The sequence below is a fragment of the Lepus europaeus genome, chromosome 3 (genome assembly GCF_033115175.1).
Source record: "Lepus europaeus isolate LE1 chromosome 3, mLepTim1.pri, whole genome shotgun sequence".
Taxonomy (NCBI): Eukaryota; Metazoa; Chordata; class Mammalia; order Lagomorpha; family Leporidae; genus Lepus; species Lepus europaeus.
The window spans coordinates 106216851-106243732 of record NC_084829.1 but is presented as its reverse complement, the minus strand read 5'-3'; the positions used below and the strand labels follow the sequence as shown (position 1 = coordinate 106243732).

The 26882-nt window shown below is 46.5% G+C and overlaps 1 protein-coding gene across 1 annotated transcript in view; it reads right to left on the bottom strand.

Annotated features, from left to right (window-relative positions):
* Window positions 1–26882, bottom strand: part of AFG1L (AFG1 like ATPase) — a 195011-nt gene that overhangs the window by 154376 nt on the left and 13753 nt on the right. The window contains exon 2 of the mRNA XM_062187646.1: window positions 17656–17879. Within this exon, the coding sequence (XP_062043630.1) occupies window positions 17656–17879 (224 nt within the window). The remainder of the gene's footprint in view (window positions 1–17655; window positions 17880–26882) is intronic.

The window sequence follows — 26882 nt, the reverse complement described above, 5'->3', positions numbered from 1 at the left end:
CTGGATCTCCCACATGGGTTGTAGGGGTCCAAGCACTTGAGCCATCTTATGTTCCTTTCCCAAGTGCCTTACCAGGGAGCCGGATCGAAAGGGGAGCAGCTGGGACTCAGACTGGAACTCCAATATTCGAAGCTTGTGTTCGAAGGCAGCAGCTTAACACTCTGTGCCAAAACACTGGCCCTGTTTATTTAGTTATTTGAGAGGCAGAGAGAGCTCCTATCCACTGGTTCACGCCCCCAAATACCCACAAGGGCTGTGACTAGGGCAGTCAGAGGCCAAGAACTTGAAATCAATTCAATAGAAGTCACCCATGTGGGTGGCAGGGAGCTGGAGTCAGGCACAGCAGGCAGGCATCCAACTCCAGCACTTGAATATGGGATACAAGGAGCCAGTGTTGTGTCACAGGGTGTTAAGCCACAGCTTGTGACACCAGCATCCTATATGGACACAAGTTCAAGTCCCAGCTGCTCCATTTCCCATCTAGCTCCTGGCTAATGGGCCTGGGAAAACAAGAAGAAGATGGTCCAAGTCTGTGCACCCCTGCAACCACATGGTAGATCTGGATAAAGCTCCTGGCTTGTCCTGACCTAGCCCCAACCATTGCAGCCATCTGTGTAGTAAACCAGAGGATGGAAAATATCTCTCTCTCTCTCTCTCTAACTCTGCTTTTCAAACAAATAAATAAATATTAAATATATGTATATGTATTTATACTGGGGAGCCCAGTGCTGTGGCGTAGTAGGCTAAGCCTCCATCTGCAGCACCAGCATCCCATATGGGTACCAGTTTGTGTCCCAGCTGCTCCATTTCTGATCCAGCTCTCTGCTATGGCCTGGGAAAGCAGTGGAAGATGGCCCAAGTGCTTGGGCCCCTGCACCTGCGTGGGATATCCAGAAGAAACTCCTGTCTCCTGGCTTTGGATCAGCCGAGCTCTGTCCATTGCAGCCATTTGGGGAGTGAAGCAGCGAATGGAAGACCTTTCTCTTTGTCTCTCCTCCTCTCTGTCTGTAACGCTACCTCTCAAATAAATAAATTAATTAATTAATAATCTTACATTTAAAAAATGAGATACACTGAGGTCTTAACTGCTAGGCCAAACACCCATCCCCTTATTTTAGGTAATATTAATGAGTGCAAAATGTCTTCAATGTGATGACACTAATATAGTTACGCAGGAAAATGTCCCTATATTAGGAGACACAGATAATGTATTTAGGAGTCAAGGGTTAAGTTGTGACTTACTTCTAAATGATTCAAGAAAAAAAAAATTTGTAATTTTTGTAAAAAGGGGCCGGCACTGTGGCTCAGTATGTTAACACCCTGGCCTGAAGCACTGGCATTCCATATGGGTGCCAGCTCTAGTCCCAGCTGCTCTTCTTCTGATCCAGCTCTCTGCTATGGCCTGGGATAGCAGTAGAAGATGGCCCAAGTCCTTGGGCCCCTGCACCCACATAGGAGACCCGGAAGAAGCTCCTGGCTCCTGGCTTCAGATTGGTGCAGCTCCAGCCATTGCAGCCATTTGGGGAGTGAACCAGCAGATGGAAGACCTCTCTCTCTGTCTCTACCTCTCTGTGTAACTCTGTCTTTCAAATAAATAAAATAAATCTGTAAAAAAAAAAATTTGTAAATGATTAAAAAAACTGAAATGCTGACAAAATCAGAACATAACTTAATGAGGAAACTAATTATTACTTTTAATTAAATCTAAAATTATTCAAAAATATCTGTATAGCTGCATTATAGATAACTGCTTTCAAAATTACCTATTCCTTTATTTTAACTGCTGCAAACTAGAACATTTGTCATCCATCATTCCAAATATTTTGATTAATGATTTTAACTTTATCCTTTATTCTCTATGATATTAATATCCTAGTATTCCAAAATGACCCAAGGTGACTCTCATCAAAGTTATAAATTAAAATAGCATGTCCTCGCCTTTCTGGATTACTATACACCTGCTTCTCTGGCATAATTTCCATTAGGACAATTAGATAATAAGGATGGTGCTGTTAAATAAAGAGTGTTGTTTTCAATTTGTTTAGAATGCAGGAATACTACTTTTCCTGTTTCTCCCCACTCCCCCCACCACCACTGCATTATTATCTCCCAAAATGATCGCAGACAATGATTCCAGCTGGAATCTGAGCATAATTACATCTTTTAAAAACTGGCATTATATCATTCTCAACATGGACCACTTTTTGATAAAAGTAGATCACTTCAAGTTCCTAAGGAGACCTTTAAAATTAAAAAACTGAACTACACATTAGCACTTATAAATGTTCTCTAAGTGAATATGGTTTTTTTAAGGCCTTGAGCAGATTTGCAGAGGAACCGTTACAACCCAAAGTACATCCATTTGTTTCCTAGCACAATTAGGCCTATTTAACTATCTAAATAACTGGGAGAGGTGGGGGGGTGCCTTAAACTCTCACGCAGTTAACATAAGAAATGGCTCAATCTCTGATTGCAAGGGAATTCAGGATAAAGACTTTTTAATGCCTCAGCATTCATGCAACCGACGTTTACACATGCTACTAGGAGCCAGTGGAAGACAGGTGACAGGAAGCCATTCCTCCAGCAAATCCCTCCATGTTCACTCACTCCTAACTGATTCTCTGATTCTGGCCCAGGTGAAGGAACACTAGGGTTGGCCTATCCCAGTGCACCATGATTTCAGAGGAATGTCCAGCACACAAGCACAATTTTTAAATATATCCAGAGTTCATTAAAAGAAAGATGCTCCCTCATTGGTGAACCATGTTGAGGTTCTGGATTTCAGAAATTAAACTGGCCTTCCAGACACAGACTGCATTAGTTAACCTGATGCTAAGGAGGGAAAGAGAACACGGACGTGGTCAGAGACGTGCGTGCTTGGCTACAGGGAGATACCCGCACGCTCACACAGAAGCACAGACAGGCCCACAACTGCCACCAGAGTCGGAATTCTCTTGGGAATCTTCGGTGACAGGCTTGTTGGTCAATTTTTTCATCATTTTTCACTCATTCAAGGTGGACTGAGCACTGAGCATCTACTTTGCACCATGCAGTGAGCTGGATCCTACAGGTGCAGAAGACCAAGCAAACAGAGTATGTACCAAAGAAGCAAGCGTGTGGTCCCAGGTGGATGGTGGGAGATGGGCTATAACAAAGGAGAGGGGAAGGGGGCAGCTTCAGCAGAGACCTAGAGGCAATGTCAGGCCCCAGTCTGTCCAAGGATCTTCAAGCAGCTCATCACAACTGATGCTTTTATTAGCAACAGAGAACAAGGAAGGACAGGTGAGGCTGGCAAGAGGCAGGAACCAGGCTCCCAAGGACCTTGTAAAACATGCTAACAAATTTGTACTTTTTCCAGATGGCAATGAAAGCCATGAGCAAGAGAATGATATGATCAGAAATACTATTCTTGGGGCCAGCATTGTGGCACAGTGGGTTAAGCCACCCCCTATGATGCTGCCATCCCATGTGAGTGCTGGTTCCAGTCCCAGTTGCTCCACTTCCAATCCAGCTCCCTGCTCATGTGCCTGGAAAAGCAGTAGCAGATGATACAAGTGCTTGGCCCCTGCCACCCATGTAGGAAACCCAGATGGAGTTCCAAGCTCCTGGCTTTAGCCTCACCCAGCCCCAGCCATTGCAGCCATCTGGGAAATGAACCTATTGACAGACAATATCTCTCTCTCTCTCTCTCTCCTCCCTACCTCCCTCCCTCCCCCCCTCCCTCTCTGTAACTCTGCTTTACAAATAAAAAAAAAAATTTAAGATTTATTCATGTATTTGAAAGGCAGAGTTACAGAGACAGAGAAGGAGAGACAGAGAGAGAGAAAGAGAGGTCTTACGTCTGCTAATTCACTCCTCAGATAGCTGCTGCAACTGCCAGGGCTGGGCCAGACTGAAGCCAAGAGCCAGGAACTCCACCTGGGTCTCCCACGTGGGTGCAGGGACCCAGGCACTTGGGCCATCTTTCACTGCTTTTCCAGGTGCATTAGCAGGGAGCTGGATCAGAAGTGTAGTGGTTGGGACTCAAACCAGAGCCCATATGAGATGCCTGCGTCATAGACGATGGCTTTACCTTCTACACCATAAGACAGCCCCCAAATAAAATTTCTTTAAAAAATGTAAAAGAGAAATATCATTCTTGACACAATGCAGACAATAGGTTGAATGGGAGGGAACCGTTGGCAAGGACAAGCCAACTGGTGGCCAGGTAGAGGCGGGGCTCAGACAGAAAGATGGGGCCGCTTGGCTGTGACTCAGCGAAGCACAGGCCACAGAGAACAGCTCTCTGGTGATCTCCACCCACGAAGCTGCGCCTCCTGCCTCCCCTGGAGAAGTTGTGGCTATGAGGCCTGAACCACACATTCAGGTCCTGATAATGGCTCATTTCCATGGGAGCAGGTGGCACGGGTAGAAACTACTCACTTCTGTTTTATCGTTTGGCATAAGGTGTTCACTCGGTGAAAAGTCTATTTACAGAAGGCAAAAATCAAGGGTTGGCACTGTGGCATAGCAGATAAAGCCACTGCCGCAGTGCCAGCATCCCATATGGATGCTGGTTAGAGACCTGGCTGCTCCACTTCCGATCTAGCTCTCTGCTATGGCCTGGGAAAGCAGTGGAGGATGGCCCAAGTCCCTGGGCCCCTGCCACCCGCATGGGAGAACTGAAAGAAGCTCCCAGCTCTTGGCTTCAGATCGGCACAGCTCTGGCTGCTGGGACCATTTAGGGAGGAACCAGTGGATGGAAGACCTCTCTCTTTCTGCCTTACCTCTGCCTCTCTGTAACTCTGCCTTTTAAGTAAATAAATAAATCTTTTTTTTAAAAAAAAAAGGCAAAAATCAGTTTATTAAACAACTTATGCCTAATTCTTGAAAAGTTTGCTATGGTTCAAAGAGAATACACCCTTCAAATGCCTCCTTCCTAGAGAGCCATCAGGAAGAGCAGCCATGAAGGCACTGGGGAAAGGGTGCAATGGGTATAACTCTGAATTTCAGGCTAAAGTCAATTTTGTGGAGAAATAACTGTAAAAAAAAAAGGAAATTAAGCAATTCAGAGCTAGATGAAGCAACTGTGACTTTACAGGAAGAATGAAATCACTAGAACACAAGCCAGATCTAGCATGTCAGGTGCAATCCCGTACAGCCCTTCTCCCAGGGGCTGGCCTCCAGCGCAGGAGGTCTCTCTGCTCCCTTCTACCTGAAGTCTGACCGTTGCTGCCACTTTCCTTCCCAGTTCTACCTCCACATCAAACTTCTTGCTGCCAGTGGATTCAAGTGAATGATTCCTCTTCCTTTTTTAAAAAAAAGATTTAATTATTTATTTGAAAGGCCGAGTTACAGAGAGGCAGGGGTAGAGAGAGAGAGAAAGAGAGAGAGGTCTTCCATCCAATGGTTCACTCCCTAGATGGCTGCAATGGCCAGAGCTACACAGATCCAAAGCCAGGAGCCAGGAGCTTCTTCTGGGTCTCCCATGTGGGTGCAGGGGCCCAAGGACTTGGGCCATCTTCTACTGCTTTCCCAGGCCATAGCAGAGAGCTGGATCGGAAGTGCAGTGGCCAGGACTGCCCGCTGTCCATATGGGATGCCGGCACTGCAGGTGGCGGCTTTATCCGCTAAAGCCACAGCACTGGCCCCATGAACGAGTCCTAAGACCACGACCTGTTTTCCACTCCCATAAATACCGCTTTGCTAGTGCATTTCCCTGGCTGACCGCATCTTCCAGTAGCCTATGGGAAAAGCTTGTCCATTGAGAGGTTTCCCTGTTGCTCTCCCCTGTGTGCTCGACTTCCCTCCACCAAACCTACACCCTGAAAATAGCAGAACTGCTGTTAGGGTTGATTTCATTTTCACACAAACCTATTGTTGAGCATCATGACAATTTGAGACTATTTTTGTCTCTCTTCAAATATAATTGTGAATGTTTAATTTTATTTTTAAAAATAGCTATTATTTCAATGATAGACTTTGGCCTAAATAGGAAGTTTACAGGATAATTCTCAGAAGTGTCTTATGAGTGAATTTTAATTAAATATTAATCTTGAGTATACCATTTTCATTTTACAATATTTTCTAGTTTTTTTATTTGATTAATAGCCTCTTATTTGATTAACAGGAAAAATACTGAAATTATTCATATAATGTTAAAACTATTACATGACCAATTCAGAAACTAGACACAATTGAAATGGCAAAGCCCTTTCTATATGTCCAAAGCAGTACTTTATTTTAATTATAAAACAAATACGAAAGTAACCTGAGCATTGTGGCCATCTGGGGAGTGAACCAATGGATTAAAGATCCCTCTCTCTCTCTCTCTCTCTCTCTCTCTCTCTCTCTCTCCCTTTCTCTCTGTAACTCTGTCTTTCAAATAAATAACAAGTCTTTAAAAAAAGAAATCACTATTAATTTCACTTATGATTTTTACTTATTTATTTTCATTTAAAAGACAGAGAGGCAGAGACAAAGATCTTCCATTTGCTGGTTCACTCCTGAAATGCCTGCAACAGCCATAGACGGGCCAGGCTGCAGTCAGGAATCCAGCACTCAATGTGGGCCTTCTGAACTCACTCCAGGTCAGCCCATGTGAGTGGCAGGGAGCAATTACTTGAGCCATCTCTGCTGTCTCCCAGGGTGAGCATTAGCAGGAAACTGCAATCAGAAACAACCAGGACCCAAAAACAAGCATTTCAATATGGGACCCGAGCATTCCAAGTAGTATCTTAACCCCTCAGCCAAACAACCACCCGTGAGCTTTTTATTTCGAGAGGGTTCACTAATGCGTTTTCTCTGATGCACATTCCTGTACACATTTTATACCTGCCCAGTTTTTCTGTGTAGCTCACTGAGTTGCAAATAGTTATTTATGACTAAATAAATTTCACTAATCCAGAGATCATTGAAGTTGGAAACCATTAATCTTATTCACATCCATATCCTTGGCTCCCAGCGTGGAGTATAGCACCTAGTGAGGAATAACTCCATTTTTGTTTAATTGGATTTATATATAGTAATTCAGTGTCCTCTGGTAAACAAAGAGATACTTTCTAACAAGTATGATAGACTTCCATAAAACTAAAATTCATTTGTTTTTCCCAACTGGGAAAAGTAGAACACAGTGCCCATTCTGGAGATACATTAATTTTTCTTTAGAGACAGGAGGACACATGACTAATTATTTCTCCAATATATGAAATGGGCACACAACCTGGAAAAGACAATGCATCACCAAACATAAATTCTGATATCTTTAAAATTTACTTGAAAGAGAGAGAGAGAGATCAATTTTCCAGCCACTGGTTTACTCTCCAGCTGAGCTGGACCTCGCTGCTTCCAGGCTGCTTCCTGGCTCACCATGGGATCCTTGCCCTGCATGCATTCCTCGCCAAACACCAGACCAGTGGGGCCACCCAATCTTGGACCGTGAATGTCTAAAACAATGAACCAAAATAAACCATCTTCCTTCATTCATAGCTTCTCTCAGGTGTCTGTGGTAGTGATGAAAAGCTGACACAGTCCACAATGCCAAGAAGATTGCCAACCTGGTCCTTTACAGAAGATGTTTGCCAATCTCTGACTTTTATAGAAAATGTTTGCCAATCCCCCAACAGAGAACCCACGGTATGGATGCTTTTTTATGGTCTGCGTAATACTACTGCCATGACCAAAGTAGTCAGCTTTGACTGATGATGATAAGCAAAAATTCCAATCATAAAAATTATAGAATTAGGGTCTGGCAATGTGGCGCAGTGGGTTAAAGCCCCAGCCTGCAGTGCTGGCATTCCATATGGGCGCCAGTTCGAGTCCCAGCTACTCCACTTCCAATCCAGATCCCTGCTAATGCACCTGGGAAAGCAGCAGAGAATGGCCCAAATCCGTGGGCCCCTGCACCCACATGGGAGACCTGGAAGAGGCTCCTGGCTCCTGACTTTGGATCAACTCAGCTCTAGCCACTGCAGCCATTTGGGGAGTGAACCAGAGGATGGAAGACCTCTCTGCCCTGTCTCTACTTCTCTCTGTAACTCTGTCTTTCAAATAAATAAAATAAATACTTTTTTAAAAATTATAGAATTAGGCCGGCGCCATGGCTCAACAGGCTAATCCTCCGCTATGCGGCGCTGGCACACCGGGTTCTAGTCCTGGTCGGGGCGCCAGATTCTGTCCCGGTTGCCCCTCTTCCAGGCCAGCTCTCTGCTGTGGCCAGGGAGTGCAGTGGAGGATGGCCCAAGTCCTTGGGCCCTGCACCCGCATGGGAGACCAGGAGAAGCACCTGGCTCCTGCCTTCGGAACAGCGCAGTGCGCCGGCCGCAGCGGCCATTGGAGGGTGAACCAATGGCAAAGGAAGACCTTTCTCTCTGTCTCTCTCTCTCTCTCTCTCTCTCACTGTCCACTCTGCCTGTCAAAAAGTAAAAAAAAAAAAAAAAAAAAAAAAAAAAAAAAAAAATTATAGAATTAAATTCATTTCAAAAGATTTGTTAAAAACATTCTCATCTACATTGATGCCATAGTTTCATCCTTTAGAACAATGAAAATCTTTAAGATGCAATTGATGGGCCGGCGCCATGGCTTAACAGGCTAATCCTCCACCTTGTGGCACGGGCACACAGGGTTCTAGTCCCGGCTGGGGCACTGGATTCTGTCCCAGTTGCCCCTCTTCCAGTCCAGCTCTCTGCTATGGCCCGGGAAGGCAGCAGAGGATGGCCCAAGTGCTTGGGCCCTGCACCCCATGGGAGACCAGGAGAAGTACCTGGCTCCTGCCTTCGGATCAGCGCGCCGCAGCGGCCATTGGAGGGTGAACCAACTACAAAAAGGAAGACCTTTCTCTCTGTCTCTCTCTCTCTCTCTCACTATCCACTCTGCCTGTCAAAAAAAAAAAAAAAAAAAGATGCAATTGATGAATTGTTCTGGAGTCTGAATCTGGCTCATTACACTGTTTCTCAGATTTAAGATTTTAAATGACTCATTGGGATGTGTTAGTTCTCAAAAGAAATGTAGTTTGACCCCCAATCTCACCTCCTCATACATAAGCCTTTGCTAGTTTAGGACTTGTAGCAATTTAACATAAGCAATACTGATTGTAAAACATTTAATAAACTTGGGTATTAGATGCTGTCCACTTTGTTCTTAAAGTTTCTTTGATTCTCTGGAGGAGAAAGTTCCAGAGATAAGGGAAGCTTTACATAAATCACCCCTCTCAACCTATGCTACCCGTAGGAAATGCCGGTGCCAAGAAGACAGAGGAAGTACTGGCTCCCTAGCTAGGGAAGAGAAGAGAAAAACAGAAAAGGCAGCAAAGTGCCTGAAGGCCTCTCTGGAGATACCTGGATAAATAACTGAAGAGATGCAGATAGACAGGCCTCCCTTCAGCTCCTGAGACCCCAGCACTGCACTGCTTACAGCCTCCCGGTGCTGGTGGCCAGAACAAGGAATGCATCCAGATCCCAGCCTGATATATGGGAGGAGGGTTCTTTTCCACCTGCTATATGCATTGTTCTTGGGAGAATGAAGAGGAAGTACCCAAATAAAAGACTCCTTTCCATGAAAGGAATATGGAAAGAATAATTTCTCATTAGAGAAAAACAAAAACAATACTTGGTAGAGAGCAAGAGAAAAATGAAAAGTTTTGTGGCCCCTATTTCCCAGGTCTCTTAAGCTACAAAGTCTCCTCAAAACACAAAGATAACCCTGGCTGTGTGCATGCCCCTGATTAATAGAAACATTTTCAGAGTAGCTCAGCACTCTAATCTCTCCCTCCCTGACTCCAGAAATGCTTGATTTGGCTGTGTCAAAGTAATTCTAATTATAGTGATTTACATGAACTACTTACCATTTATGCCTAATTACCTCCCAGCACAATAACAATTATGCATACATTAAATGCGTCAGATTAACCAGGTTGTAAGTTTTATTTGGTAACAAAGGTATAGTGTCCACAAATGCTCATTTTTCACAGCAGGTGGCTTGAAAGGCTCGGTCATCCACTCCTAACTTCTTCAATTGTTTCCTAGAGAAAACATTGCTATGTGGGCCAGTGAAAGCAGATTAAATCTCTACCACCAGTATTTCTCCATTGATTAAATAGATCACATTTTGTGAAAAAGGTACATTTACTTCCACATTACGGTTTAAGGGGTCTATTGTTGTGGCATAGGGAGTAAAGCCACTGTCTGTGACACTGGCATCCCAAATGGGTGATGGTTCATGTTCCAGCTGCTCCATTTCTGACCCAGCTCCCTGATAATGCACCTGGGAAAGCATTAGAAGATGGCCAAAGTGCTTGGCCCCTGCACCCATGAGGGACACTTGGATGAAACTTCTAGCTCCTGGCTTTGGCCTGGTTCAGCACTGGCCGTTACAGCTATTTGGGGAGTGAACCAGTGGATGAACGATTTCTCTCTCCTTTTGTCTCTCCCTCCTTCTCCCTCTGTAACTCTTTCAAATAAATAAATAAATATTTTTAAGAAACAACATTATGGTTTAAGCCTACAGAAAGTTTCTTAGGAGAACAATGGTGTGAGGAAACCCACCACAATGGATGCTTAAGCATCTGCGTTAAAAAACAAAATCAAAAGTTCATAAAATCGTAAATCCTACTTACCAGAACTAAGAACTCTACAAATAATGATCTCTAACACTGGAAAAATTAACAGTTCAAATTTTTCTTCACCAAAAATTGGCATATCAGTGTTTATTTTTAAAAGGAAATGTAAATGTGACATCCTTAACATCTTTAAAAACTAAAGTTTTCTACGTTTTTCTCAAATTATATCCCATATTTGGAGCTTTTTTCTTTTTTTTCTTTCTTTTTTTTTTTTTTTTTTTTTTTTGACAGGCAGAGTGGACAATGAGAGAGAGAGAGACAGAGAGAAAGGTCTTCCTTTGCCATTGGTTCACCCTCCAATGGCCGCCGCGGTTGGCGCGCTGCGACCGGCGCTCTGCGCTGATCCGATGGCAGGAGCCAGGTGCTTCTCCTGGTCTCCCATGGGGTGCAGGGCCCAAGCACTTGGGCCATCCTCCACTGCACTACCTGGCCACAGCAGAGAGCTGGCCGGGGAGAGGGGCAACCGGGACAGAATCCGGCGCCCAGACCGGGACTAGAACCCGGTGTGCCGGCGCCGCAAGGCAGAGCATTAGCCTTGTGAGCCACGGCGCCGGCCTCTTTTTTTTTTTTTTTTTTTTTAAAGATTGATGGGGCTGGCACTGTGTGTGTAGCAGGCTAAGCCTCCACCTGCAGCACAGGCATCCTATGTGAGTGCCAGTTCTAGTCCTGGCTGTTCCTCTTGGGATCCAGCTCCTGCTATGGCCTGGGAAAGCAGGAGAAGATGGCCCAAGTCCTTAACCCCCTGCACCAGCATGAGAGACCTGGAAAAAACTTCATAATCCTGGATTCAGATTGGTCTAGTTCCAGCCATTGTGGCCATCTGGAGAGTGAACCAGCAGACCAGCAGGTAGAAGACCTTTCTCTCTGTCTCTTCCTCTCTGTGTCTGTATGTAACTCTACCTCTCAACTAAAAAAAAAAAGAAAATAAAAAGAAAGAAAAGATAGGTAAGGCAGAAGTTTGGTGCAATAGTGAAGATACCACTTGTACACTTGTATCTCATGTCAGCATGCCTGGGTTCAAGTCTTGGTTCCATTTCTTTTTTTTTTTTTTTTTTTTTTGACAGGCAGAGTGGACAGTGAGAGAGAGAGACAGAGAGAAAGGTCTTCCTTTGCCGTTGGTTCACCCTCCAATGGCCGCCACGGTAGGCGCGCTGCGGCCGGCGCACCGCACTGATCCGATGGCAGGAGCCAGGTACTTATCCTGGTCTCCCATGGGGTGCAGGGCCCAAGGACTTGGGCCGTCCTCCACTACACTACCTGGCCACAGCAGAGAGCTGGCCTGGAAGAGGGGCAACCAGGACAGGATTGGTGCCCCGACCGGGACTAGAACCTGGTGTGCCGGCGCCGCAAGGCGGAGGATTAGCCTAGTGAGCCGCGGTGCCGGCCTTGGTTCCATTTCTAATTCCAACTTCCTACTAATGCATATCCTGTGAAGCAAGAGGAAATGGCACAAGTACTTGGGAAGCTGCAACTCACATGGGAGACCCGGATGGAGTTCTGGACGCCTGGCCCGGTCTCAGCTATTGTAGGCATTTGGGGAGTGAACCAGCAGATGAAAAATTCTTTCCCTCTCTCTCTCTCTTTGTCTCTCTTTGTCTTTCAAATAAAGTAAATACATGATTTTTAGAGTAGCGGTTTTATTTTGAAAAAAGATTTGGTTGACTTAAATTACAAGACGAATACTATCACAAACTAAAACATTTACTTATATATGTATTAGGATTTAGCAACATGACCTTTCATTAGATGCATATGAAACATTACCTGACCCATCAAAGAAGGATGTACTTTTCTCTGAAAGGAGAAGAAAATTTTCACTTTTCTTATGGCATTCTTTAAATACTGAAGGAGCTTGTGGATTCAAAAGGCTTCCATAGCCTAGGCAGCTCATGTCAAGAGCCTTGAATGATTACTGACATCATAAATAAGAGTGTCAGTTGATAAATCAACAACAGTGCACTTACTCCCCATGTAGGACCTCTGTCCTTAATGTGTTATGCTATGAGAATTAAGGGTAAAACTAATCTTCAAACAGTACTTTATGCTTTGTGTGTCTGTGTGGGTGCAGCTGTTGAAATCTTTTACTTAGTATAGATTGATCTTCTGTATATAAAGATAATTAAAAATGAATCTTAATGAAGAAAGGGATGAGAGGGAGGAGGTGAGATGGTTTGGGGATGGGAAGGCAGGTATGGGTGGAAGAACCACTATAATCCAAAAGTTATACCTACAAAATCTATATTTATTAAGTAATAGCTTTCTTTAAAAAAAGAAAAAGAAAAGAAACTCTACCTGACATGTCAAATTTCCCACCTCCATAAGATCACAATAATAAAGCCAGTGCTATTCCCTAGGCTGGCCCATCACAGCCAGCACAGAAGTCAGAGGCAGAAGGGTGAAAGAATGGCCTTAAAGAGAGTAAATGATTTTTTTTTTTTTGACAGGCAGAGTGGACAGTGAGAGAGAGAGAGACAGAGAGAAAGGTCTTCCTTTGCCGTTGGTTCACCCTCCAATGGCTGCCGCGGTAGTGCGCTGCGGCCGGCGCACTGCGCTGATCCGATGGCAGGAGCCAGGTGTTTATCCTGGTCTCCCATGGGGTGCAGGGCCCAAGCACTTGGGCCATCCTCCACTGCACTCCCTGGCCACAGCAGAGAGCTGGCCTGGAAGAGGGGCAACCGGGACAGGATCGGTGCCCCGACCGGGACTAGAACCCGGTGTGCCGGCGCCGCTAGGCGGAGGATTAGCCTATTGAGCCGCGGCGCCGCCGCTGGCCGAGAGTAAATGATTTTAAAAACAAAAAACAAAAAAACCTGGCATTGAATCAGCAACCAGAGATGTTAATGATTAAAGGATACAGTGATTGAATGGAAGTCCACCAACCCCTGGGGAGGAGGAACAAAAGGAGTGGATTTCCAAACAGGAAAGGACTAGAAAGGGAACAAGGTACAAAGCTCACAAAAGCAATTCAACGCCTAGATAATCAAAACATCCAGTTAAAACATGCTGTGTCCTCAAAAAAAAGGGGAGGAGGGAGAAGATAGTCCTTGCTCATGGATCAGAAGAATCAATATCCATTAAAATGTCTAATCTACCTAAAGCAATCTACAGATTCAACACAATCCCTATCAAAATACTAATGTCATTCCTTAAAGAGTTAGAAAAAAAATCCTAAAATTCATATGGAATCACAAAAGACCCCAAATAGCCAAAGCAATCCTGAGTGAGAAAAACCAAGCCAAAGCATCACAATACATGACTTGAAAGCAAACTATAGGGGCTGGTGCTGTGGCATAGTGGGTAAAGCCAGTGCCTGCAGTGTCAGCATCCCATATGGGTGCCAGTTCAAGTCCCTGCTGCTCCACTTCCTATCCAGTTCCCTGTTATGGCCAGGAAAGCAGTGGAGGATGGCCCAAGTCCTTGGGCCCCTATACTCGAGTGGGAGACCCAGAAGAAGCTCCTGGTTCCTGTCCTCGGATCAGTCCAGCTCCAGAGGTTGCAGCCATTTGAGGAGTGAATCAGAGGATGGAAGACCTCTCTCTCCCTGCCTCTGCCTCTGCCTCTCTCTAACTCTGCCTTTCAAATAAATAAATAACTCTTAAAAAAGAAAAGAACAGAGGTCCCAGAAATTAATCCCATACACATATGGCCAACTGATTATTGACGAAAGTGCTCAGTGGAGTAAGTAGAGTATGAATAATCTCTATAACAAATAGTGCTGGCAAAACTGAATGTATATATACAGAAGAGTGAAAATAGATCCATACCTCTCACCATATATAAAAATCAACTCAAAGATTTAAATTGAAGACCTGAGCTTCCCTTGCTGGAAGAAAATGTAGGGGAACCTCTGTAAGACATTGGTGTAGGGGACAACTTCTTGGACAAGACCCCCAGAACAAGGCAACAAAAGCAAAACTAAACAAATGGGACTATATCAAACTCAGGAGCTTTTGCACAGCAAAGCAAACAATCAATAGAGTAAAGAGACACTCAACAGAATGGAAAAAAAATATTTGCAAATCACCTATCTGAAAAAGATTAATACCCCAAATATATCAGCAATTTAAAAAACTCAACAACAAAAGCCAACTAATCCAGTTGAAAAAAGGGCAAAGGACTTCAATAGACAGTTCTCAAAGATGAAATTCAAATGGCCAACAAATATATGAAAAAATGCTCAACATCACTGAAATGCAAATCGAAACTGCAATGAGATATCACCTCACCCCTCTCAGAATGGCTAAAATCCAAAATACAGAGAATAACAAATGCTGGTAAGGATGTGGACAAAGGAGAACATTTATACACTGTTGGTGGGAATGTAAATTATTGCAGCCACTGTGGAAAACAGTGTGGAGATTTCTTAAGAAACTAGAAATAGGGGCCGGCGCTGTGGCGCAGCGGGTTAATGCCCTGGCCTGAACTGCCAGCATCCCATATGGGTGCTGGTTCATGTCCCGGCTGCTCCACTTCCGATTCAGCTCTCTGCTATGGCCTGGGAAAGCAGTGGAAGATGGCCCAAGTGCTTGGGCCCCTGCACCTGCATAGGAGACCCAGAAGAAGCTCCTGGCTCCTGGCTTTGGATCAGCGCAGCTCTGGCCATTGCAGTCATTTGAGGAGTGAACCATTGGATGGAAGACCTCTCTCTCTCCCTCTCTCTGCCTCTCCTCTTTCTGTGTAACTACTCTGACTTTCAAATAAATAAATAAATCTTTTAAAAAAAAAGAATTACTTAAAAAGAATTTGAAGAAAGGAAGGAAGGAAAAAAGGAAGGAAGGGAGGAAGAAAGAGCTCTAAAACCAAAGAGGAACTGAAGAGAGTGATCAACAGGGCCAACGTGTGGCACAGAGGATTAAGCTGAGACACTGGCATTCCATATGGGTGCTGGTTCTGGTCCCTGCTGCACTACTTCTGACCCAGCTCCCTTTTAGTGCACCTGGGAAAATGGCAGAGGATGGCCCAAGTGCTTGAGCCCCTGCACCCACATGGGGGACCTGGCTTCAGTTGCAGCCATTTGGGGAGTAAATCAGCAGGTGGAGGACCTCTGTTTCTCCCGTCTCTGTAACTGCCTTTCAAATAAGTGTAAATATTCTAGAGAGAGAGAAACCAAGGCAGAAAGTTGTTCTGGGGAGCGGGGGAAGCATTATGGCACAGCAGGTTAAGCCACTACCCACAACACCAGCATCCGACATGGGTGCAGGTTTGCGTCCCGGTTGCTCCACATCCCATCCAGCTCCCTGTTAATGTGCCTGAGAGAGCAGCAAAAGATGGCCCAAGTACTTGGGCCCTTGCAACCCACATAGGAAATCTGGAAGAAGCTCCTGACTCCTGGCTTCTACCTGGTCCAGTCCCAGTTTTTGCAGCCATTTGGGAAGTGAACCAGCAGATGGAAGGTATATCTGGCTCTCCTCCTCTCTCTCTGTAACTCTGTATTTCAAATAAATAAATAAATCTAAAAAAAAAAAAAATCCATGCCAAGTGGGGGCAAGTGGGAGGACCAAGGAAATTGTTCAAGAAACTACAGCTGAGGGTCAGTTGAGATGGACATTCCCTTCCCCAGATGGATGCCTGCTTAGGTAAAGAAACCCACTGGCAGCTACCTGAGCTGGTGTGGAACAGGCCTTGAAGAATGTGCAGAACTAAGTCCCAGGAATATGAGGACAAAGTCTGGTACCTGCTTCTTGCCTGCAGAAGTCCAAGGGTGAAAGACTGACCTACTTAGCTGTAGTGGGGGTTGAAGAAAAGACACGCTATGCTTCTTGTGGCCTATGCAGGCTCCATAAAAGGTGACCTGCCAGGACCAGCACTGTGGCATTGCAGGTAAAGCCACTACCTGCAACACTGGCGTCCTGGATGGGAGCCAGCAGCTCCATTTCCAATCCAGCTCCTTGCTAATGTGCCTGGGAAAGCAGTGGGAAATGGCCCAACTCCTTGGGCTTCTGCCACCCAGGTGGGAGACCCGGATGAAGCTCCTGGCTCTGGCCTGGTCCAGCCTCAGACCACTATGGCTATTTGGGGGAGTGAACCAGCAGATGGAAGACCTCAGTCTCTGTCTTTCCCTCTCTCTGTAACTCTGCCTTTCAAATAAATAAAATAAACTTAAAAAAAAAAAAAAAAAAAAAAAAAAGGCTGATCTGGCATTGGCTCTCCTGAAAGGGCCCCACCCAAGGTGGCTAAGTGTAAGGTCCCTGCAGAATTCAGAGATATGACATTTTCCCCAGAATTATAAGAGGTGAGGCCCAGTGGGGCAGTCCCCACAGGGGTCCTAAGAGCCCACCAGTGTGCCCCTCAACAAAGAGCCAGGCCAGCAGCCTCTACACACACTGCTCACCCTGCTGTTTCACACTCACCTTTCACCCTTCTCATTCTGAGCCCACCCAAGCCAGGCATGAAGAGAAGGGGGCGGGAGGGGGTACACACTGCTTCTTTTCTGCTGATCCCTGCCTGGGGCAGCCGGAGCTGGAGGAAGGGGAACACTTTGCCTTGCATGGATGCTGTCCCTTAGGCTGGACTGCGTTTTTAATATCTGATTATGAAGCTGTTTGAGTCACTGAACACGAAAGCATCTGATGGAACCTCACGAGGTGAGGAAAGGTGATCCCGCAGAGCTGTGTAAAGGAGCTGGCGGGAAATGTTCAGGTTGCTTCCTGATTGGCTCCTGCTGTACTGATACGTCTTATCACATACTTACACTTCTGTACTGTCACACAAATCTCACCCTTGAGGGGCCAGCCTGTGGTACAGCAGGTCAAGCTGCTGCATCCCCTCACAGAGTGCCCTGGCTTGAGTCCCAGTTACTTGGCTTCCAGTCCAGCTCCCTGCCAATGCACCTGGGAAGGCAGTGGAAGATGGCCCACCTGGGAGATCTGGATGGAGATCCTGGTTCCTGGCTTACTCTTGGCTCAGACCTGGCTATTGCAGCCACTGGGTAGTGAACCAGTGAATGGAAGAGATTTCACTCTCTCTCTCTCTCTCCCTCTCCCTCTTTTCTTCCCTCCCTCCCTCCTCCCAATACTCTGCTTTTCAAATAAGTAAGTCTTGAAAACAAAACAAAATCTCACCTTTGAAAGAAGGCCTTCTGCCTCTATGCTGTACCCTTTGAGGTCCTCGTGCAATTTCTGCAGACTCTGTATGACTCTTCTTTGATGTGCATCATCCTTCAGTTCATGAGCTTTGATCAGAAAGTCATAGTGGTCCAGGGGTCCGTGGCAAACAGCCAATGCTTTTGAGTAAGCCTCGGAAGCAGCAGCCGGGGTCACACTCTCGGGCGTCTGAACCGAATAGGCTAGAAACAAAAACACCCACCACATTTTAATCAAATGAAGATAGGTCATGGGGCTTCACATGTTTCATAATCCTCTCATTAAAGCTTTTAACCGGTTACAAGTGTATCCATTTGAGTGGGTTTTGTAAATGTCATTTTGATAATAAAACACAAGTTGTACAATAAATATAACTGCTTCATATTTAATCAAAGGAAATAATCCCCCAAATCTTAAGCTGTCACTGTAACCCCCTTCTAGACAGCCCAATGTGCTAGAGTCGGCCTTGCCCCAGCTCCATAAACAAGCCACCTGGGTCCATCAGCGCCTTTTGCTTTGAGTTAGGCCTGGGTCTGGGTTTGGGGACCATGACAGAGACTTAAAGATGAGTCACAAAGGACTTTCAATGGCTGCTTTATTCCCTACCCAAAACTACATGACAGTCAGGTATTGCCACACGGATGCCAGCCCTCGGCTTACGAGATTTCTTCCCTTTCCCACAACCTCTAGAGGGGTGAACACAGAGTCCGGACACCAGAGCATCCACTTCAAAGCAGGGTGGTGCTCTGATCTGTTTGTTAGCCTCTCCTGGAGGGAAACATTTGGCCATGCTGAGGTCCTATCACAATCGTCATACTCCTTAGCTGTGGCAGGTGAATGAGCAGGCAGCTCCTTCTATTTTTCGGAGGCAACAATAAACAGCAGCAGAGCCAGCATCGGGGCACAACAATCAGCACTTTGGATACCAGCATCTCATAAGCATCGGCTCAAGACTCAGCTGCTCCTCTTCTGATCCAGCTCTCTGCTGTGACCTAGGAAAGCAGTGGAAGATGGCCTAAGTCCTTGGGCCCCTGCACCCACGTGGGAGACCCAGAGGAAGCTCCAGCCGTTGTGGCCAATTGGGGGATGAAACAGCGGATGGAAGACCTCTCTCACTCTCTCTCTCTCTCTCTCTCTCTGCCTCTCCTTCTGTCTGTGTAATTCTGGCTTTCAAGTAAATAAATAAATCTTTTTAAAAAAGAAAAATTAAAACAAAAAATAAGATAAGAAGGAGGAGGGAGGGACAGGGTGTGAAGCATCATTATGCTCCTATATCTGTATATATGAAATACATGAAATCTGTTCACCTTAAATAAACAAGAAGTTTAAAATTTAAAAGGGGGGTGGGGTGGGTCATACTCTCCCTGTAAGTGGAATTAAAGTGATGACTGGTACCCAGTGCTGTGGTACAGAAGGTTAAGCCACCGCCTGCAAAGCTGGCATCCCATATGGGTGCCAGTTTGAACCCTGGCTGCATTGCTTCTGATCTGGCTCCCCTCTAGTGCACATGGGAAAGCAGCAGAAGATGGCTCAAGTATGTGGGCCCCTGTATCCGTACGGGAGACCAGGATAAAGTTCCTGGCTTTGGCCTGGCCCAGCCCTGGCCGTTGTGGCCACTGGGGAGTAAACCATGGATGGACGATCTCTTTTCTCTGTAACATTTTATTTCAAATAAATATTTTTAAAAATTTTTTAAAAGTGTGATGATTACAGCTGGAAGGGGTTGGGTCAGTCCACACCACAACATGCTGAATAGTACATTGATTATTTCCAGCTGAGAGCACTGGAGAACCTGTAGTTACAGAGAGGGCTGTCTCACCCATCTGACCCGTCCTTTCCTACATGTAGGAAGCCATAAAACCTCTTGCAAGACAGCTGCCTTCTCTGTACCAATGTGAGAAGACAACTTTGTTAGTAGTGATGGAAAATTTATGCTACAATAGATCTGCATAAATAAATTTATTCAAAGACTGCTTCTCTTCCATTGGCTCAACCCCTCCACAGATCTCCTACTGACACCGTGGGATCTACAACCCTTTGCCCAGATGCCACTGCCTTGTCACTTCTTCACAAACCTACCATTCTTTGTCCATTAAGTATAAAAACGTTCTGCTTTGGCCATTTCTTCACTCTTTGTGAGGGTTCCCATGTCCATGTAAAAATCTGAAGAAATGTGTATGTTTTTCTCTTGTTAGTGTGGGTCAAACCAAAACCCTGGAGCCTGAGGGATCTCAGAAATAAAAGGGTTTGTTGAGCCACTATGGAAGCTAGACAAAGGAAAAAACATAAAACAGGGGGCTGGCGCCGTGGCTCAATAGGCTAATCCTCCGCCTTGTGGCTCCAGCACACTGGGTTCTAGTCCCAGTCGGGGTGCTGGATTCTTTCCCGGTTGCCCCTCTTCCACGCCAGCTCTCTGCTATGGCCCAGGAGTGCAGAGGAGGATGGCCCGAGTCCTTGGGCCCTGCACCCACATGAGAGACCAGGAGAAACACCTGGCTGCTGCCTTCAGATCAGCATGGTGCGCTGGCTGCAGCACACCAGCCACGGTGGCCATTGGAGGGTGAACCAACGGCAAAAAGGAAGACCTTTCTATCTGTCTGTCTCTCTCTCTCACTATCTGCTCTGCCTGTCAAAAAAAAAACATAAAACAGGGGCTGGTGCTGTGGTGTAGCGGGTAAAGCCATCACCTGCAGTGCCAGCATCCCATATGGGCACTAGTTCAAGTCCCAGCTGCTCCACTTCCCACCCAGCGCTCTGCTACGGCCTGGAAAAGCAGTAGGATATGGCCCAAGTCCTTGGGCCCTTGCACCTGCGTGGGGAGACCTAGAGAAAGCTCTTGGCTCCCGGCTTCGGATTGGCACAGCTCCAGCCATTGCAGTCAATTGGAGAGTGAACCAGCGGTCCTCTCCCCTCCCCTCCCCTCCCCTCCCCTCCTCTCTCTCTCTCTCTCTCTCTCTCTGCCTTTCCTTCTCTCGCTGTATAACTCTGACATTCAAATAAATAAATAAGTCTTTGAAAAAAAGAAAAAAGAAACATAAAACAAAAGAGGACCAAGTCCTGAGGCGGGTTCTTAGAGGGCCAGCAAGGGAATGGTTAGAAAGTGCCCACTGGCCTAGAGCTCAGAGCATTCTTAGAAACCTTGGGGAAGCAAAGTATGTTGTTTACATTCACCTACATTGGCTATTAATAAGGAGGGGACCTTTGAGATAGGGGAACATTGCACGAGGAGAAGAAATTGTTACTTCCAGATTGGGGGGTGGTGGTGGTCAACAGTCCTGACAGCTTATTATGTAAGCAGGGATCAGTGGCCACGTGGGACTTCAGGGGAGATTCCAGCACCCAGGGCTGGGATCCCTGTTTTTGTTGGTTTCTCCTGCAGCTGTTAACAGAGTAACTTTCCCCTTCTCTTCCCCACTCCACAGCCCCTGCCTTTGTAACTAAACTGAGGACAAGCCAGAATTTTTCTCTTATCATCATCAACCTTGCGTTAGTTGGGCCCCTAAACCCAGCTGAAGGTCTCATCTAAGAATGGAGACAAGCAGAGCTGATCTTCCACCTCTCCTGCCTGCTGCAGGGGAAACCAACAAAAACACCGATCACAGCCCTGTGCTGCAGTTTTCCCTGAAACCCACTCCTGGCCACGATCCCTGCTGGAAGGGCCCCCCGGGCAATGAGGTGCGGGGAGAACGTGCAGTAAGGCAGAGCAACCTGATCCATAGGCCTGGCTCTGCAGCGGTGTGGAGCTGCCAAACCGGCTTGCAGCTGCCCACCTGGCCTTTTGTGCAATGCAGTAATAAGCTTCCCTCTTCTTTTTAAAGCGATGCATTTTGGACTCTCTCTGTTACAGAATCTTGGGCTGATGGGCACCGGTTCGAGTCTCGGCTGCTCCACTTTCGATCTAGCTCTCTGCTATGGCCTGGGAAAGCAGTAGAAGATGGCCCAAGGCCTTCGGCCCCTGCACCTGCATGGGAGACCTGGAAGAAGCTCCTGGCTCCTGGCTTTGGATAGGCTCAGCTCCGGCCGTTGCAGCCATTTGGGGAGTGAACCAGTGGATGGAAGATCTCTTTCTCTCTCTGTCTCTCTCTCTCTCTGTAACTCTGTCTTTCAAATAAATAAAATAAATCTTTTTAAAAAAAGAATCTCATGGGGCCGGCACTGTGGCTTAACAGGCTAATCCTCCACCTTGTGGCGCCGGCACACTGGGTTCTAGTCCCGGTTGGGGCGCCGGATTCTATCCCAGTTGCCCCTCTTCCAGGCCAGCTCTCTGCTGTGGCCCGGGAGTGCAGTGGAAGATGGCCCAAGTCCTTGGGCCCTGCACCCCATGGGAGACCAGGAGAAGCACCTGGCTCCTGCTTTGGATCAGCGAGATGCGCCGGCCACAGCGGCCATTGGAGGGTGAACCAACGGCAAAAAGGAAGACCTTTCTCTCTGTCTCTCTCTCTCACTGTCCACTCTGCCTGTCAAAAAAAAAAAAAAAAGAATCTTAAGCTCTATGGTAACACCAGGTGCCGCAATAGGAAATCAAGGGTCTCCTGAAACACCGGGCCTCCCAAGACCCAGGAGGGGCCTTGTGTCCAATGATGAAGCTACAGGCCCAGGCTGAGAGTTGCCCAAAGGTCCCGCAGCAACCTCAGCTATTTGCCAGTGTGGCTTAATAAGAAATACTTTCGGGGTCTGTCCCTCGTTCTTGGCACGCAGCACTTAAAACCCTTAGGGTTTTCTCCTAGGAGTGTCTTTTGTCCTTATGGTCACACCTGAGCTGACACTGAGGCGGGGCCTCTACACAGCATCAGCACAGGGCAGGTAGCTGCAACAATCAGGTGATTAGAGGGTTAGAACATTCAACCCCAGCCGCTGACCTGTGGGGAGGGAGGTGGAGCAGTGACTCCACTTGGCAGACCCTGAACTGCACCCATGATAATGAACCATGGATTTATTCTGTCAGCCATTCTAGCACCTTATAGAAACAAGGGGGGAGAAGGGTTATGGGAATTTCCAGATCTGAAGTGGGCCAGGAAAACACGCAGGGAGCCTGGCCCCCTCACTTGCAGTTGGTGTCTGAAGTGGGACAGTTTTGTCGGACAGAGCCTTCTACTTGTGAGAGCGGATGCTCACACCAGGCTGACAATGTCAGAGAAGCGCCGGCTACGCAGTAGGTGTCAGTGGCTTTGGGACTTTCACAACCAGAAAGAAACACTCTGACAACCCTCCTTCGATCTTCTGGAATGTTCAGAGGAATGCTAATCTCTTCACTCCATCCCCTCTCCCGGCCCCTCAACCTGGTGCTTAGCCAATTAATCATCAATGCTACTCAGCCTCACATCCTGTCCTCTTTCCCTTCCTCGCTCTACTCCCCCCCACACACACCATGCTCTCCTCATGTCTGGCTGGTGCTGTCACAGCCCATCTGCCTCTGACTGCTTTCACTCCCCCAGCTGTGCCTCTACTGGCGACCCTGAAATACCTTCCTTCCTCCCACTCCAAAGATGACCTTGAGAAACTCCCCGTATGGTTTGATACATCTCTTGCTTGTGTCAAAAGACAAAATTACCACAAATGTAAAGATCGGAACGGGCAAATAAGCGATCCTAGAATTGGGCACCACTTCCTTCCACAAAACAAGAAGAGCCTTCTGAGGAGTGGACAGGGCCTGGGTTTACAGAGAAGGGCCAAGGACAGCAGACACAGAAGACACGAAAGAAGACTCTCCTTGCAAAGGTTCGAGCAGAGATTTCCTTATCATGCCAGCTACGAGGGGTCCATTGAGAATCTGAGCTGCTCCCTGTCTCCTGATTGCTGGGACGGTCAGATAAACAACTCAGTTTTGGAGGGGTGACGTGGAACTTTAGCATAAGTGACTCCATTTCCTGCTGGGCCCTAGAGCAGGAGCCCAGTCCACATCAATGATCTCTGGGAAGGCTTGTTTAACACTTGACAGTCATCTGACTGTTTAGAGGCGTGGTTTTCAAACTTCAGTTGCATCACCTGGGGCGGGTATTTTGGCACAGTGTGACCTCCCCCCCGTGACACCTGTAGACACTCTATCTCTAACAAGTTTCCTTGACAAACATCCCACATCTTTTGTAGAAACAAGCGTGTGTCATGCGACTCCACAGGGAGAGGACTCATGGACGCTTGTGCCTGCATTTGTGCAGACCCTGCTCCACCTGCCTTTCCCCTTTGCCGATTTTGCTCTGATCCTGCTCCTGTAATAAATCATAGCTGTGAGCACAAGTCTGTGCCCAGTCCTGGGAGTCCTCCTGGAGAATCACCAAACCCGGCGCTATCGTGGGAGCCTCTGACACGCTGGAGGTCAAGGGATCCTCAGAACAGCCCCGGCCTGCATTTCAAGACTATTCTCCCTCTGCTATCCAAAAGGCATCCATCAATACCAGAAATGATTCAGTACCTACCACGTGATGTGGAAGATGAGGGAATATCAAAATCTTTGAGTGTATGTGTGTGTGTGTGTGTGTTGAGAGGCAGAGAGAGAATTTCCCATCCATGAGTGTGCACTGGGGGCTGGGGGACCCAGTCTAGGCCTCACACATGGATTGGGGGGACCCAACTACTTGAGCTGTCACCTGCTGCCTTCCAGGATGCCCATTAACAGGAAGCTGGAATCAGAAGCAGAGGAGACAGGACTCCAACCAGGCACTCCAATACGGGACATGGGTGTCCAAAACAGCCACTTAATCACAACACCAGACGCCCATGTCATTTCCTTTGCTTTAGAAAACAGCAACAACAAAACCTCCTCACCCTCCCAGTCATGGGACATCTGCCCCTTCCCCCACCTCATCACATCCACACCAGCATCGTTATCCTACTCTCCCAGGCCACGCTCCTCTCAACCCACTATGAACAGGCTTCTCCTGACATGACTTCTGCCAAGGTCCCCTTAAGGCCCACAGCTGCCAAGTCCAGTAGCTACTCCTCCGTCTTCATACACCTGCTTACACTTGTGAAATAGCTCTTTTTACTAAGTCGTTCACAAGAACTGTCAGGACTGGAGGCAAAGCATGGTGCTTCTCTTGGCCTCTGCCTTTCGAGAGCCTAAAGCCCTTCCTCTCCACTTCTCTTTTACCAGCCTGCCATCTTCAGTGGTAGTGCTGGCTTCATTCCCACTCCTCAAAAAGAAAACCAAGGGGCACAGAAAGGAGGCCTGAATTCAGTTCATCCACAGAGACAGAGAGAGAATCACTCAGGCAAGATACACAAGGCTGAGATTGGCCAGCTTAGCCCTGGAGAGCAGCTGTATAAATTGAAATACAAAAGACTTCTCAAAAGCTGCATTAAATTAAGTCTGCTACTACATCAGTGTACACAAATTATGTGATGCTGCTGCCATATTATTTTGATTTGTATTAATTTGTCTTATTGTACTCCAAATGGACAGTGGGAAAATGCCATTCTGAAATTCCAACACTAATCCACAGACATAAATGGAAGAACTTCAGAGGCCTAAAAAGTCTGCGCTGTTCTTTCTAATACCTCAGTTTTGAACCTTATTTTACTGCTTACTCCTAAACGGACTCATGAAGACTCTACTGAACTCCACAGGCCATTTGCTATAAGATTTGGTCAATATCTTGGAGTGCTGGCCTCTGAATAAACTATTACAACTTCCTACATAGTATTCGAATTACTTCTAATTAATTTTAACATTCTCCAGGTGGGGGATTCGGGGGGTGGGGGAAGGTGCTGAGTTTCCTTGAGCTGTGAATAAAGTTGTGATTGCTTTGATTTCACATATCTTTAAATAAATATACCTTCAAGATTTTATTGTCTGGGGGCCAGCATTGTTGCTCACTGGTTAAGGCAATGAGCCTTTGATGCCAGCATCTCATATGAATGCCAATGGGAGTCCGGGCTACTCCACTTCCATCCAGCTCCCTGCTAATGTACCTGAGAAAGCAGCAGAAGATGGTCCAAGTACTTGGGACCCTGCCATCCACATGGGAGACCCAGAGAGAGTTCCAGGCTCCTGGCTCTGGCTTGATCTAGTCCCTGCTGTTGTGGCTGTTTGGGAAGCCAACCAATGGATAAAAACTTTTCTCCCCATCTCTAACTGCATTTTGAGTAAATAACCCTTTAAAAAATTGTTATTGTCTTTGTAATAAAACAAAAAATTTAAAAAACAAAAACATTTAGAACTGGATCACATGCCCCTTCTGCTTCTCTCCTCCGGCTCACAAGGCCTGCACCCCTTCTTGGCCAGCATTCTCTTGTATCTGCATTTGAGCCCAAGACCGTGAAGCAACACACAATCTTCTGTGTGGTTTTGGCCTTTCTCCAGGTAATCCAGTTAGTGTGCCCATCACAGCCACCCTGCCCACTTTACTGAGCACACAGAAAACTGTTCCCCTTCTTTCCAGGTGTCACTTTGTGGGACTGATGTTTGTGACACTTCTTACAGAAAATTCAGTGGGTTTTAGGAATATTCACCATCTTTGCAGGAGCATTATCAGCAGGGAGAGAATCAAGTTCCCACAAGGAGAGACGGAGAGAGAGAGAGATCTTTCAGTTATAAGTTCACTCCCCAAATATCTGAACAGCCAAGGCTGGGCCAGGCTGAAGCCAGGAGCCAGCCGCTCCATCTGGGCCTCCCAAGTGGGTTGCCCTGACTCAAATACTTGAGCCATCATATGCTGTCTCCTAGGTGCATTAGTAGGAAGCCACATTGGAAGCAGAGTAGCAGAGACCTGAACCAGCACTCCAGTATGGGATGTGGAAGTCCCAAGCAGCAGCTTTAACCCACAGTGTCACAACATATGCCTTTGCCCCAGTTTTTAAGCTTTTATCTTAAAACATAAATTGGAACAATTAAAGTTCTCCCTAACTTTTGCAGCCTTGAAGTCTATACTAATATGCTCTACTTAACTAATCTATGTTAAGTAATGTAATAAACCACATTACACAGTTCCTTATGGCACATATGGCCTACAATGTGTAAAGAAGAAACAACCCAACAGCAAAATTATAAAAGGAATTAGAAAGTGACAAATTGTCACTAAAAACCCTAGCAAGAATTGTTATATAGACACACACGGTTGGCAGGCATTGTGGAGTAGCAAGTAAGAGGACGCTTGGGAGCCCTGCATTTCACATCAGAGAACTTAGGTTTGAGTCCTGGCTCTACTCCTGATTCCAGCCTTCTACTAATGGGCACCCTAGGAGGCAACAGGTGACAGCTCAAGAACTTG